Source organism: Centroberyx affinis, unplaced genomic scaffold (assembly GCF_046629955.1).
Source record: "Centroberyx affinis isolate AG114_WGS23_722 - 3 ecotype Tasmania unplaced genomic scaffold, CSIRO-AGI_Caff_v1 ptg001131l_1, whole genome shotgun sequence".
Lineage (NCBI taxonomy): Eukaryota > Metazoa > Chordata > Actinopteri > Beryciformes > Berycidae > Centroberyx > Centroberyx affinis.
The window spans coordinates 746,931-759,960 of record NW_027279670.1 but is presented as its reverse complement, the minus strand read 5'-3'; the positions used below and the strand labels follow the sequence as shown (position 1 = coordinate 759,960).

Sequence of the window (13,030 nt, the reverse complement as noted above, 5' to 3'; positions counted from 1 at the left end):
CATAATCCTTGCAGTGGTGGAAAGTAACTAAGTACATTTACTCAAGTACTGTACTTAAGTACAGTTTTGAGATACTTGTACTTTACTTAAGTATTTACATTTGATGCTACTTTATATTTCCACTCCACTACATTTCAGAGGGAAATATTGTACTTTCTACTCCACTACATTTATTTAACAGCTTCAGTTACTTTTCAGATGGAGATTTGACACAATGGATAATATAACAAGCTTTTAAAATACAACAAACCAGTGGTTTCCAACCTTTTTGGCTTTTGACGTCTTACAAAAAGCAGTGTGTAGTCGGGGTCACATTCCAGATGTCTATGAGTTGTTAACAGCTCCACCAAATAGTGATTTTTCCCTCTAAACCTCACATGGTTTCATTTCAATAAATGTTCAAATGATCCAATATTTCAGCAAAAATCAAAAATTAGAGAAAAAGTAAAAAAACTGAAAACAGATTTGTGTATCAGAACTTTGTTTTTTCTTCTTTCCTCTCCCATTAATCATCTCACAACCCCTCAGATTTATCTGGTGACCCTTTGGAGGGGCCCGACCCCTAGGTTGGGAACCACTGGACGAAACTAGCTAAAGTAGTTCAAACTAGCTCCACTTCCAGCAGCTACAACAATAACATGCTGCTTACACACTGATGCTTCAGTATTAATAATCTAATAATGTCATATATATTAAAAGTCACCAAATCACCATAATCAGTCACCAAACCACTACTTTTACATGAATACTTTAACTACATTTAGCTGCTAATACTTAAGTACTTTTACTTAAGTAGGATTTTTCATGCAGGACTTTTACTTGTAATGGAGTATTTTTACATTGCTGTATTGGTACTTTTACTTAAGTAAAGGATCAGAGTACTTCTTCCACCACTGAATCCTTGTAAATGAATGAAAAAAATGAAAATTGTCAACTTTGAGGGTTTTGACTATCAGCACAAAATATTGTCTATTGGCAGCGTCCATACATTGGTGTCAGCCTTCAAAAACGGATATGGTCAAACTCTACGTGAAACAGCCAGTTTACAGTGCTATAAAGAGCCTGTATTGTCTTTGTAAGATCTGTGTGCTATGGTGTATGAATGCGTATGTGTACATGTGCGTGCGTATGTGTGTGCAAGATGTGTTCAAGTGATGTGTGAATTAGGGCAGCAGGTCATTCATGGGATGTGTGTGTGTGTGTGTGTGTGTGTGTGTGTGTATGGGGGGTTGCTGGAAAGCTTAGACGTGTCGGAAACTGGGGATCTGCCAGCTGGAAGAGGGGCGGTGAAGGGGAGCAGGTGTCTTTCACTGAGCTGCGACAGCACTCAGCGCTCAGCATGGGAGCAAGGCAGCGTGGGTAAAACCTAGCCGATGTCATAGTTTACTGATCAGCCAATCAATGGAGCATTTTGCATTGTCTGAACGATGTTTTCCACTAGAGTATGATCTCTCTGACACTGTAGCTGTAATTATTAGCTTACACAGTAAGTGACAGTGTGGTGATGTAAGGTTAATCAGTCAGTTTTCATGCATTCATCTCAGAATATCTTTAGCTCATGGGGATGAGCATGTTCAACACTGTCCATTGAAAACTGATCCTTTTTGTGGCTTAGGTAGAACGTCTACTCCTGTCTGAAAATGTTTTTCTTTCATGAAAATATTCCAAGATTGTGTGACTTTATGTAGCTCTTCTCATACACCACATTCACTGCATGTTCACATTATTTCACACATACATGTAAAGGTTGTTTGCCCCTCCCTGTGACACTGAGAGGAAGAGAGCGAGCGAGTGAGCGAGAGAGAGCAAGCGAGAGAGAGCGAGAGAGAGCAAGCAAGAGAGAGCGAGAGAGAGCAAGCGAGAGCGAGAGCGAGAGCGAGATGTTGGTGCTGAGCTTGTCTGAATGAAGGCCCTGACCTGGGCCCACACCTGTGGACTCTGAACGGGAGATAAGATTAAATCATTCCCCCCGGCACTGGTACAAATACACATTCACACACACACTTGCACAAACACTCACACACTCACACTTACAAACTCAGAAATGATTACACAATGTGAAAAGCAAATTACCATTTATTTAAATGTGATTAAAGACGCACACAGACACATCAGCACACACACCTTTCTGTCTCAGTAAGTGCATGTCTGGTTGGCCAGGCTATAGATCTTGATGTTCTGAACATCCCATAGCGTCATTCTGTCAGTTGGTCAAAGTGATCAATAGTAACTATATTACCCATTGCAAATGGCACAATGCCTGGGCCATATCTCACTATTACCAGTACAATAATGCCAGCGCTTATCTCCTCATTGCTCCATCTCTGTGTTACAGGGCCATATAGCTTTATTGACTGTTGAAGGCTGATATGCTACAGCACACTGAGATGAAACGAAACCTCACCATTTTACTTCCCAGAAGATACAGAGGGAGAGAGAGGAGGGGATAGAGGGTCTAAGGTCTCCTCCATCTCTCTGTCTCTCCCTGTCTTTTCTGAAGATAAGCAAACAGCAGTAAAGATTATCTGATTTTACGTGAGGCGCTGTATTTGAAAAATTGACCAGAATCGTATCACTCACACATCCATCCAGACACCTAATTTTGGCGTGTGCTGCTGTCACATGAGAACACTGTAACTCCAATTTTGATATGCAATATTTTAAACTTCATTTTCAGCTTATTTAGTCCTTTAGGTGCCGTGTAAGATTCATTACCCTAGGGCCTGAATTGTAAAACGGTAAGACAATATAAAAATTTGCCTGACTTTATGAATATTCTTGCAAATTCTTTTTGTATAAGCTTTTCATTTCACACCACAAAGTAAGGGTGAATCTGATTCAAAACTGGTCCAAGATGGAGATAAAAAAATTGCCTTGTCATCGCCAGTTCTCTGAACCAGTCTCAGCAAACAGTTGCTTGTGTAGCTGTGGTACTATCATTCAAAAATACTCTGTCAAGACCTTGAACTGCAGCTTGTGCATGTACACCAAGCAACCAATCTGACTTGTAAAACAGAATCGAACTGAACTGTGAACTCTGCTCCTGAGGCCAGTTCTGTTCAACTCTTTCTCTTTCACCCTCTCTCTTTGTCTATCTCTCTTTAATTCGACCACACATAAAACAATGATCATAACAATAAGAGTAATTAATAATTAAAAAGCAGTAGTAAAAGGCAAAGCAATGAAGTTATTTGCCTTGGGTTGCATATTGTACTCTATCACTCCCTCACCTCTTCTCTCCTCTAGGCCGGTAGAATCATATAATTTTTCTCTCTCTCTCTCTCTCCCCCCCCCTCCCCCCCTTTGTTTTCCTCTCTGCACTGACATACAGTGATTTATCATGGTTGTGTTTCAAAGGGTGAGCACTGTCCAGTCATTGGCTGACAGCCTGACAACACCCACCCAGCCGTGGGGCTGTGACTGGGGGAGGAGAGGAAGGTATGGAGAGGATCTGGAGGTGGGGGTTGTTGTAAACAAGGGCCTGTTCAGCTGGCTCATGTGTTATTTTCAGTGGAAATGTATGGAAGTATGGTGGAAAAGATATCTTCCTTCCCTGTTGGAGGAGCGGTGCAGTGTGTTTTTGAATATTTGTCACCATGGCTCCCTCTCTCCTCCCTCACATACACCATCATATCTACCTGCTCTCTTATCCAACCCACTTCTGTCTTATTCCCTCCTATTTTTTCCAACTGGTTGCCCCTATCTTGATTCATTAATGAAATCACACTTGCATTCCAACCTGCCCCTCATGGAAAGTGACAGGAGGTTGCTATAAAAACATCACTCGTGCCTGTGAAACCGTGTTTGTCTCCTCTGAGTTCAAAGTCTTTCTTTCATTAACTTGGCTCTGGGAAGTGTGTTTCATTCAACACACACACACACACACACACACACACACACACACACACACACACACACACACACACAAACATTCTTAATTAGTCCAGAGTTTGCTCTGCTGACATTTCGTGGTTGGTTATGACTGTGTTGGTTTTCAAGGTGACCCTGGGAATTCGGGGCCTGCAGATTGTTCTGGAAGCCTTGATCTCTCCAACGTCATCTGCAGCTGAGGCACAGAGGGAAGGGGGTGTATGGAGCTGTAGGAGTGGAGATAAGGGGTGTGAGATGTGTTGGGGTGGGTTGAGGGTGGGGAGGGGGGGTGTTATTTCCATACTATGTTCACTACCATGAGCTTTAAGCATTTACTCCCCCCACACAAAAGCAAGGAGGAGCCAACATGGCCAGACTCAAGACTCAGATCTGTAGGTCGTAGTGAAATGGACTCTGAAGAATTCAGACTCTGACAACATGGCAGGTTTATAAATACAAAATACAATTAACAGAAGACAAACCACATTAGCAGGCATACTAAACCCATACATACCACCTCACATATATCTAACATTTATTTGGGCATTTTGTAGAATGGTTTTATATTTGGATTGCCATTTTCACATATATATCTTTTATGTATGCATACATAGATTTTGTGTTTCATATCATCTTTATGATATACAGTATGACAACATAATTTTTTCCCTAATCTTGAGCCAATGTCATAATAACCTAGTAGAAGATTAATGTCAGGTTTCCTGGTAGATAAGCTAAGTCATTAATATAGTCGGCCTTGCTAAGTGTGTTAGCAGTAATGTTAGTTAAGTTGTAGTAGTGAGCTATTATTGGTGATTTGATTTTATTACATGATTAAATAACATTACATTAAGACACTCATAGCTGGTAAGCATGTAAGTAGTCCTAATCTAGTTTTCACTTGTTAATTAATTTTTGCAAAACACTTTATATCAGTTCTGTCTTGAATCTTGACAGCACCATGTTCTCTGGAATATATCTGGAAATAATTGTATTAGTAACACAATATTTCCTATTGAGAACTGACACTTAGTAGTTGAAAGTCTTTGAAAGAATCTGTCAGTGTACATGCTGACTCCTGCTGGGACATACATTACATCACACTGTCCTGGGCAAAACACACTTAATATGGCCGCTCTGTACAGGATGCAGATTGTATGGTTGTTGCCACTGACAACAGTCAGACACTAGATGGAGCAAGCAGCTTTCCCCACATGCCTGTAGTCTGACTGCATCAGTGCAAGGACAAGAATACAAATACACTGAGGTTTACAGCTGAAATCTGAGCTTCTTGGGAGAGACAAAGATAGCCTCCAGTACATCAGATATCATCATTTACTTGTTTGAGTATGAAATACACAAGTGATAATAATGCATTCTGTGATACTGGGAGAATTTAGGACCACAGGAATAGGGATATCTTATAACTGGTGGCTGCATTTGAATGTTCCATATAGGCCTACCAAGTTCTTTCAAGTCAAATGCATATGGCATGCTTCAGATGCTTCTCCTTGTCAAATGGAGCTTTCATCAAAATCACTTCCTTAAAAGTAGAGGTGAATTTGCTTAAATAAAAAAAAAAATCCATTTGTTCAGTGTAGGCTGTAGAAATGCAACCAGTTTAATCACACTCAGTACAACTGTACGTTTGTTTTTGTCTGTATAGGAGGGATTTAGGAGTGTGTGCACTCGAGAGGCAGGGCTGATTGTTAGCGGTTGTCAGACAGCAAACCTAAACCAATACACAGGTGCTGATTTGCTCCCATAAGCGTGTTATGAGATGCAATATGTAAACATGATATAGCAATTGCCATATCATTCTTTCCAAATACCATGTTTCCTCATTTTACCAACACATCTAACCTTGTAACAACTCATTCCTCTAAATATGTGCCTTTTGGACAAAGTGTTGCCTATTTTTTCAAGTGTCCAATTTCCATCTTTTTAACATTATATCAGAAAGAATAAATATTTTACTTGCAGAAAAACATCTAGGTCCAACTCCTAACACCTAACACCTAAATCCTGTGGATGTTATGTATTTTTTATACACAGAAACCATAACATATGTCAACCCTGTTACCCTTATTCACACAACTGTTTCAAAGTCATTTTAATGCATGATTAGAAAACTTTTTAACATTTTCTTACAATTGTCCCATATTCTACCATAATAATCCATAAAACAATAGTTATTTAATAAAAATGCCTTTTTACTTACCCTGTTATTTTAGGATATATAATTGGTCTCCTATTCCCCTACACATACAAACTAGTATTTGCATCCCATTTGGTCAGATTATTATCAAAATAGATCTTAGTAACTGGGTTAATATTTGAATAATATGTAAATGTATTTAATCGGTTTTTTTGTTATTATAAATGCATTAATTATGATAAATAATATTATGAGATAAAGAGGACCGCTAAGGCAATAGAATATTTATTTAAGTGTTATTATTTGCAGACTTGTTTTTAGTTTGATTTTTATTAAAAGGTGAATGATCATTGTTAGGGGCATTGCAGAATGGCTTATAGTTTCAATCAATACTAAAAAGTGGTAATAATAAGCAAAATACACCCTCAGGTAATACAAATTGTGCTTTATTAAAGGAAATATTTAATAACTTAGAACAAGTGTTAGTGCTAGAAAACATTTTACACAAATTACATTGAAATATGTCAGAGGGATATGTATCAGTCTGGAGGAATGATTCTTACACTGTACTTTTTAGTTATGAGTTACCTGCCATTACCTGAGTAATACCTGCTGATAACTTGATGCATTTAGGTTTTGACTAGTTTCTGTTGTCTGATGTTATTATGTAAGAATGTTCTTTTAAAAATCAATATTATCATGGTTTTCACTTGTTTTGTCAATGTACATCAAATGTGAAGTGAAATTGAAATTGAAAGTGTTTGTGTGTGTGCACGTGCGTGTGTGTGTGTGTGTGTGTGTGTGTGTGTGTAACAGACAGAGACAGACAGTTTGTGGACGTGTAAATATTTCGAGAGGCTGAGAGGTAAAAAGTTGAAAAGTTTCCCACGAGAACTTTCCAATCAAGTGTCTCTATTCAGGAAGCTGTGGTTTTGGCTTGTTTGTGTCTGTTCACATCTCTTCATCAGCATAGTGCATCTGTATCTTGTGTGTGTGTGTGTGTGTGTGTGTGTAAGCGATGTCACCCCACGCGTCAGGTGACCCAGGAGGAAACCCCACAGGAAGTAAGGTCAGGTCCAGAGAGGTCAGGAAGGGGTCATGCGGCTGATCGCAGCAGACAGACGGCTTACTTTCGATGACAGACTCAGACCCTCACTGCACCCCTCAACTGTCTGTCAACCACAGACTGCACTCAAGGCTTTGCAGCTTCCCTTTAACAGTAGAGAAGGTGTGATACAGCCAGAATGATGCAAGAAGCCGGCCAATATTTAAAAATACTTTAAGAAAAAAATGCAAGGAGTGCTTAGTTCTATCTAAGTGATGTGATTACCAGTGATGTATCCAGTTTTGACCCAGGTCTGTTTTAGTCAAACCTGGCTCAAATATTTTTTATGGTTTGTTTCATCCTATTTTAGTGTAAGATAGATGGAGTTTACCACCCAGGACAGCAGAATAAGTGTGAAAAAGTTTAGACGATCACACATGTATTTGAATGAAGTCATTTCATTAACATACTTTTCTTTGATTGAAAACTTACCTGAACTCCAGTATCTAAACCTATCTGGTACTACAAGCTCCACAAATACTACAAATTATTTGCAAAGCTTTTTCACCCAGGTATGGTTTAAGTGTCTGGTGAGTCAAGCAAAATCTCTGATAGTTCAAATATTTGAAGCCATGCTCAGTTCTGCCATCAGGAATCAAAGTGTCATCAGATGATAATATACCCTCCATAAATGAGGGGTTGACACAAACACACACAGACTTATCTTGAATACTGTGCTACACAAAGGGACAGCAAGTAGTTTTCAATGTTTATTTTTTTTTTATTTTTTTTTTTTATTATTATTGAATTAGTGCAATGAAAAGAATTCATAGGGATCCACAGAGGGAGGTAGAGCAGATAGTTCATGGACACTGATTTCATTTCATATATCTATGGATGGTCTGGTCCAAAGATAGCAGCAGGGACGGCTCCTCCACTCCACTGTAACACACACACACACACACACACACACACACACACACACACAAAATCACATCAGTTATAAATAACTATACACTACACTACGCTCTCTATATTAGTTAAGTGATATTGATTGAGTGATTGTGAGTGTGAGTTTAACTCTGAGAGTGTATAAAGCAACACCATGCCAGTGTTTGTATAAATCCACAACATCAGTTAATTTAACACTTAAGATAGTTTTGAACAGCCACATCAGCTCTATGAGTGAACAAACAACACTCCACAATCAACACTAAATTCAACTCCAAATTATTGAAAAATCAATTAAATCAATTCTTAACAGTGGAGATTTGAATGTGTGGTACCTGAGGACATAAGTCACACAGAGGATGCAGAGAGGCTGCTGGGCGATGGGGTTGGACTTGGAGGGACGGGTGCTGGGGATGACAGCACTGTGACTCTCCACCCAGACATAACCTCCACCTCTCACCAGCATCCTGTACTGACCACTCACTGACTGGCTCTTCAGACACACTGAGAGAGGGAGAGAGAGAGGGAGAGAAAGAGAAGGAGACAAAGAAAGGGAGGTGAGAAAGTGAGAGAGAACAGGAGAGGAATAGAGATGGATTTTTTTTTGTATGTGTGTGAGTGTGTGTGTGAGTGTGTGCGTGCCGTGCACCTGTATATGTGTGCATCACTACTCACAGTTCACATGACTTTTTGTCAGGCGGTTTGCGTCTAGTGTGTGACAGAGATCGTAGATTGAACGACCCAGAAGCTCCTCAGGACTGTAACCTAAAAGCACCGTCACCCTGTGAAGTGTGCGCGCACACACACACACACACACACACACACACACACACACACAAAACCACTTTTGTGTTACTTTGGTAGCACATAATATCACAGTTCTGAAAATTATGCTTAATTAGTGATTCTGCATTGACTGCACATGTCAATGTATTAGATATTGTGTATGCTTCAGTCATGGTCAACCAATATGCTGATTAATGTGTAAGCACTTTATAATGAGTTAATAACTACAGTGCTAACTACCAGTTTAACTAATTGTATGTTAACATTTTACTTATTATGTAACTCTGCAGCAGCCACAAATAACTATAATACTCCTGAATATTGTAATATGGAGGTGTAAATCAATAAATACAATTAAAAGGGAAAATTAGAACACACTGGTGGTTATTGTGTTAGTGCTAATTTTTGTCATCATCAAAAAAATCTTATTTCAGGTCATGGGAACCAACTCAAAGCCTAGAAACTATGCATAGTACATCACTGGGTTATGAAACCATTATTCAGGAAGTTGCTCATAAGTCACTTATACTTCTACAACTGTAGCAATATCTAGAGTAAGTAATAAAACAGTCAGGTTTGTATATCATAAATGGAGTAATGAGTTAACTCATATGTTAGCATGTGCTTAGGTAATGCTAAATTACTTGTTAATTAAGCATACATTTTTAAACAGTAGTGTAAACTAAGCCACTTTTTACATGCTTGCTGCACTATTGCTGCACAGTTGCTGTATAACAAATCACAGTTACTCATCGTACTGTAATTGTACTGTAGCTGCAGATTTCTTGTGTACTTAGTTTGCTAACCTTGCTAGCTAGTTGGATAGCTAATAGCAAAACAAACATCAATGTAGTAATGTTGTTGAATAATGGGATTAGGCATTTTCAGTTGTTTTTTTTAACAGATCAAATAATGACGTGAATTTCAGAATCTTATATTTAGAACGCTCTACATACAGTAGTTTATATCAACATTACAGTATCGCTTATTGTACTCTCATCTCGTCCTCTTTGCATTACATGGGAAAAATCATATATAGCAATGTCTGCTTTTTTAATGCAACTCAGTAACTTTTACTCAGTATTTTTTACTTTTACTTAAGGAAATTTTTACACCATTAATCTTAACCTCTACTTAAGTAGAATTTCAACAAAGTAACATCACTTGTAGGCTACTTGGGAAATATTAGAGATACAGGGTGGTTGGTAATTTTTCGTTGCCACTGTATTCAGAGTATTAAGAAAATACAAACTAATTTGCATGTGCTTGTGTGTGTCTTTGTGAGTGTGTGCATGGCTGTAAATCACCTGGGGTCACAGTGTGTGAACCTCATGTCCATGCTGTGCTGGCTGGTGAAGGTGTGCACGCTGAGGAGTGTGTGTGAGAGGGGAAGAGGCCGGCAGGTTAGCAGCAGGCAGGGGAACGAAGAGGGGGCAACACACACCTTCACATGGCCCTTACAGTGGAGCACCTGGCCAATGAAAAACAGACAACCAAACATAGAGGATGGAGGTAATTATTATTAAATAAATTATATCTATTGAAGACCAGCAGTACTATCACTCTCTCACCTTCCAAGTAGCTGACTTGAGGTTGGCGGTTCTTCCTCTGTGCGTCATCGCGCTCTTCATCCTCATGACAAAGTCCCTCTCAGCGCCACACAAGCCACCCCCTCAAAACCAATCAGTGATTTATTCAACAACACAGGCATTGTCATTTGCTCTCATTGTCATTAAAATCTATAGAAAATGAGAGGTATCCATTCAGTAGTTTGTGGGGAACAAAGCAGAGTATTGCACACACACACACACACACACACACACACACACCTGCAAATAGACGTAGATTATTTCTAATTTCCTCGTGGTCACAAGGGTGGGTGAACTCATAAATATTGTGTCCCATCAACTCAGCCTGTGCAGAAACACATATGAAGGACATATTCAGTTCCAAACCCTCTGAATGCACATAATGCGATCATGCAGAAATGTGTGTGTGTGTGTGTGTGTGTGTGTGTGTGTGTGTGTGTGTGTGTGTGTGTGTGTGTGCACCTGAGTCAGGCCCATGTGCTTGCTGACATTGTCAGACAGGAAGACAATGTCTCCCTCAGTGGACACCACCATCAGAAAGCCCTCCAGGAGCCTCAGGTACAGCTCCGTCTCCCCCACCTCCTCCAAGGTCTTCACCTCCTCCGTCTCTTTCTCCTCCTTGTTCTGTCCATCATCCCGCTCCCTCTTCTCTGACTTTCGCCCTTCTTCTCCACTCTGCGCCAGCTGTCTGTATTTTACTGTTTGACTGGCCTCTCTCCCTGTACCAGCGATGTCTGAGACAGAATAACAAGTCATTGATGTTATTGATGGTGTTCTATTCTATTCTATTCTATTCTATTTTACATCTGCAGTAGGTTCAGTGTGTGTGTGAATTGTGGTGATTGTGTGGTCTGCTGCATATATCTGTCTGTGTGTGTTTCTGTGTGTGTGTGTGTGTGTGTGTGTGTGTGTGTGTGTGTGTGTGTGTGTGTGTGTGTGTGTTCCAGGTGTCTTTCATGTTATAACACTTCCTCTTAGGTTGAGCCTAACTCACATGTCAAACCCACATGTCTTGTGACTACATGCATTAGAAACTATTTACTGTCAATCAATCTAATTCACAAGCCGGAAAATAATGGAGAAAAATAATATTTCTACTAAGGCAGGAGATAACCATCTTACAAAAAAGTACATTTCCCATATACTGCAGAATATGTTTAGAGATATGTTTTAAAATATACAAAAAATCCCCAAAAATGTATTTATACATGTAAACATTTAATTGAAATATGTAGTGTGGAGTACATTTTCTTCTTGTTGATATTATCATTATATATCTGCAAGTATGTCCAAATATATATTTTTGCCACTCAAAACATATTTTTAATGTATATCATCATGTACAAATACATTTTTGGCCATTTTTGGAAGATTTTAAAATATATCTTTAACATGAAGTATGAATGAACTATATTTTTGTCATACGGGGAGAGTTTAATGAGGTTTCTGGTGTTAAAGATGTTTAGGTCTATATAGATGGTGACTCTCATTAACGTGTGTGAGAGGTGTGTGGTGATGACGCTGGTACCTGTGAGCAGTGTGTGTATGCGTATGTAGCTGAGGGTGAGGCGTATGACGGAGGGCTTGTCCAGGTGGGCTCTCACAGAGGGCTGGAGGGGCAGCAGGCGGGACAGGTCAGCGAACACGTCAGATTCCACCCTGCGTCTCCTCCTCGCCGCCTCGCGACTCACAGCCCTGCAGGGGAAACCGTTCAGTTACACAGGAAGAGACACTAAATGACTCAGACTGAGTTCAGTTTCCCTTGTAAGAAAGAACTCAAGTAATCCTGTGATCATTTTTAGATATAATGCAGATATCACCACAAGTCCTATATGAATATAAAACGAATATTAAAGTTGTACCATAGGAGGATAAAACAATGCCAAAAAGTACAATAAGGTCAATATATATCAATATATCAATATATCATATATATAGGTCAATATATACTCACTGTTGATACCATAGACATACCTTAAGTATCAAGTATATACCTTAAGTACCTATAGGATCATAATGGGAATATTATAGTGATACAATATTAGATGAAAAATACCATAAAGTATGATAGGATATTGTTAGTGAGTATTAACTCACTAGTACCACAGTTACACTCCAAATCGCTATAACAATATTAAAGTGATAAAAAATTACTAAATATTACAGTGATATATAAATAATATATAAATTGCAGATAAAATATATCATGAAGTATGATAAGGGCTAAGTTTTTTTTTTAGGATTTTTTGTGAGGGTTATTATCAGTAATTTAATGATGTTGATCCAGTAGTTGAACTGAAGTGAAAGTGTGAATTGAAGGGCATGGGGAAGTAGAACTGTAATAACTTCAAAAAGAGAACAACTTAAATATATGTCTTTTTTTAAGGAAACAGTGAATATAGACATATACTGTGAATGTGGTCATCAAAATGTCTCTGTACAAAGTCAGCATGCCGTGATGTGAGGCCGAGCCTTACCTTCTCCTCTCCCTGTCTGCTGTCATAATATCCCAAACGCGTCTTTATCCCGGGCCGTGGTGAAAGTTGGCTCAGACAATGAGACGGCGGTGGGAATTCGCAGCCCGGCGGGAAATCTCCCTGCCGCAATTTGCACCGTCACAGGTAGCCTGAG

General features: G+C 39.2%; 1 protein-coding gene across 1 annotated transcript; it reads right to left on the bottom strand.

Moving 5' to 3' along the window:
- Positions 1-7,921: 7,921 nt before the first annotated feature.
- Positions 7,922-12,953, bottom strand: epas1a (endothelial PAS domain protein 1a). Its single transcript, XM_071524010.1, has 9 exons — positions 12,877-12,953; positions 11,928-12,094; positions 10,862-11,133; positions 10,628-10,724; positions 10,382-10,482; positions 10,118-10,281; positions 8,700-8,806; positions 8,360-8,528; positions 7,922-8,015 (listed from the first exon to the last, which is right to left on the bottom strand). Exons 1-9 carry the CDS (start codon positions 12,900-12,902, stop codon positions 7,952-7,954), a joined length of 1,167 nt encoding a protein of 388 aa, XP_071380111.1. The 5' UTR covers positions 12,903-12,953; the 3' UTR covers positions 7,922-7,951.
- Between the last annotated feature and the right edge of the window lie 77 nt (positions 12,954-13,030).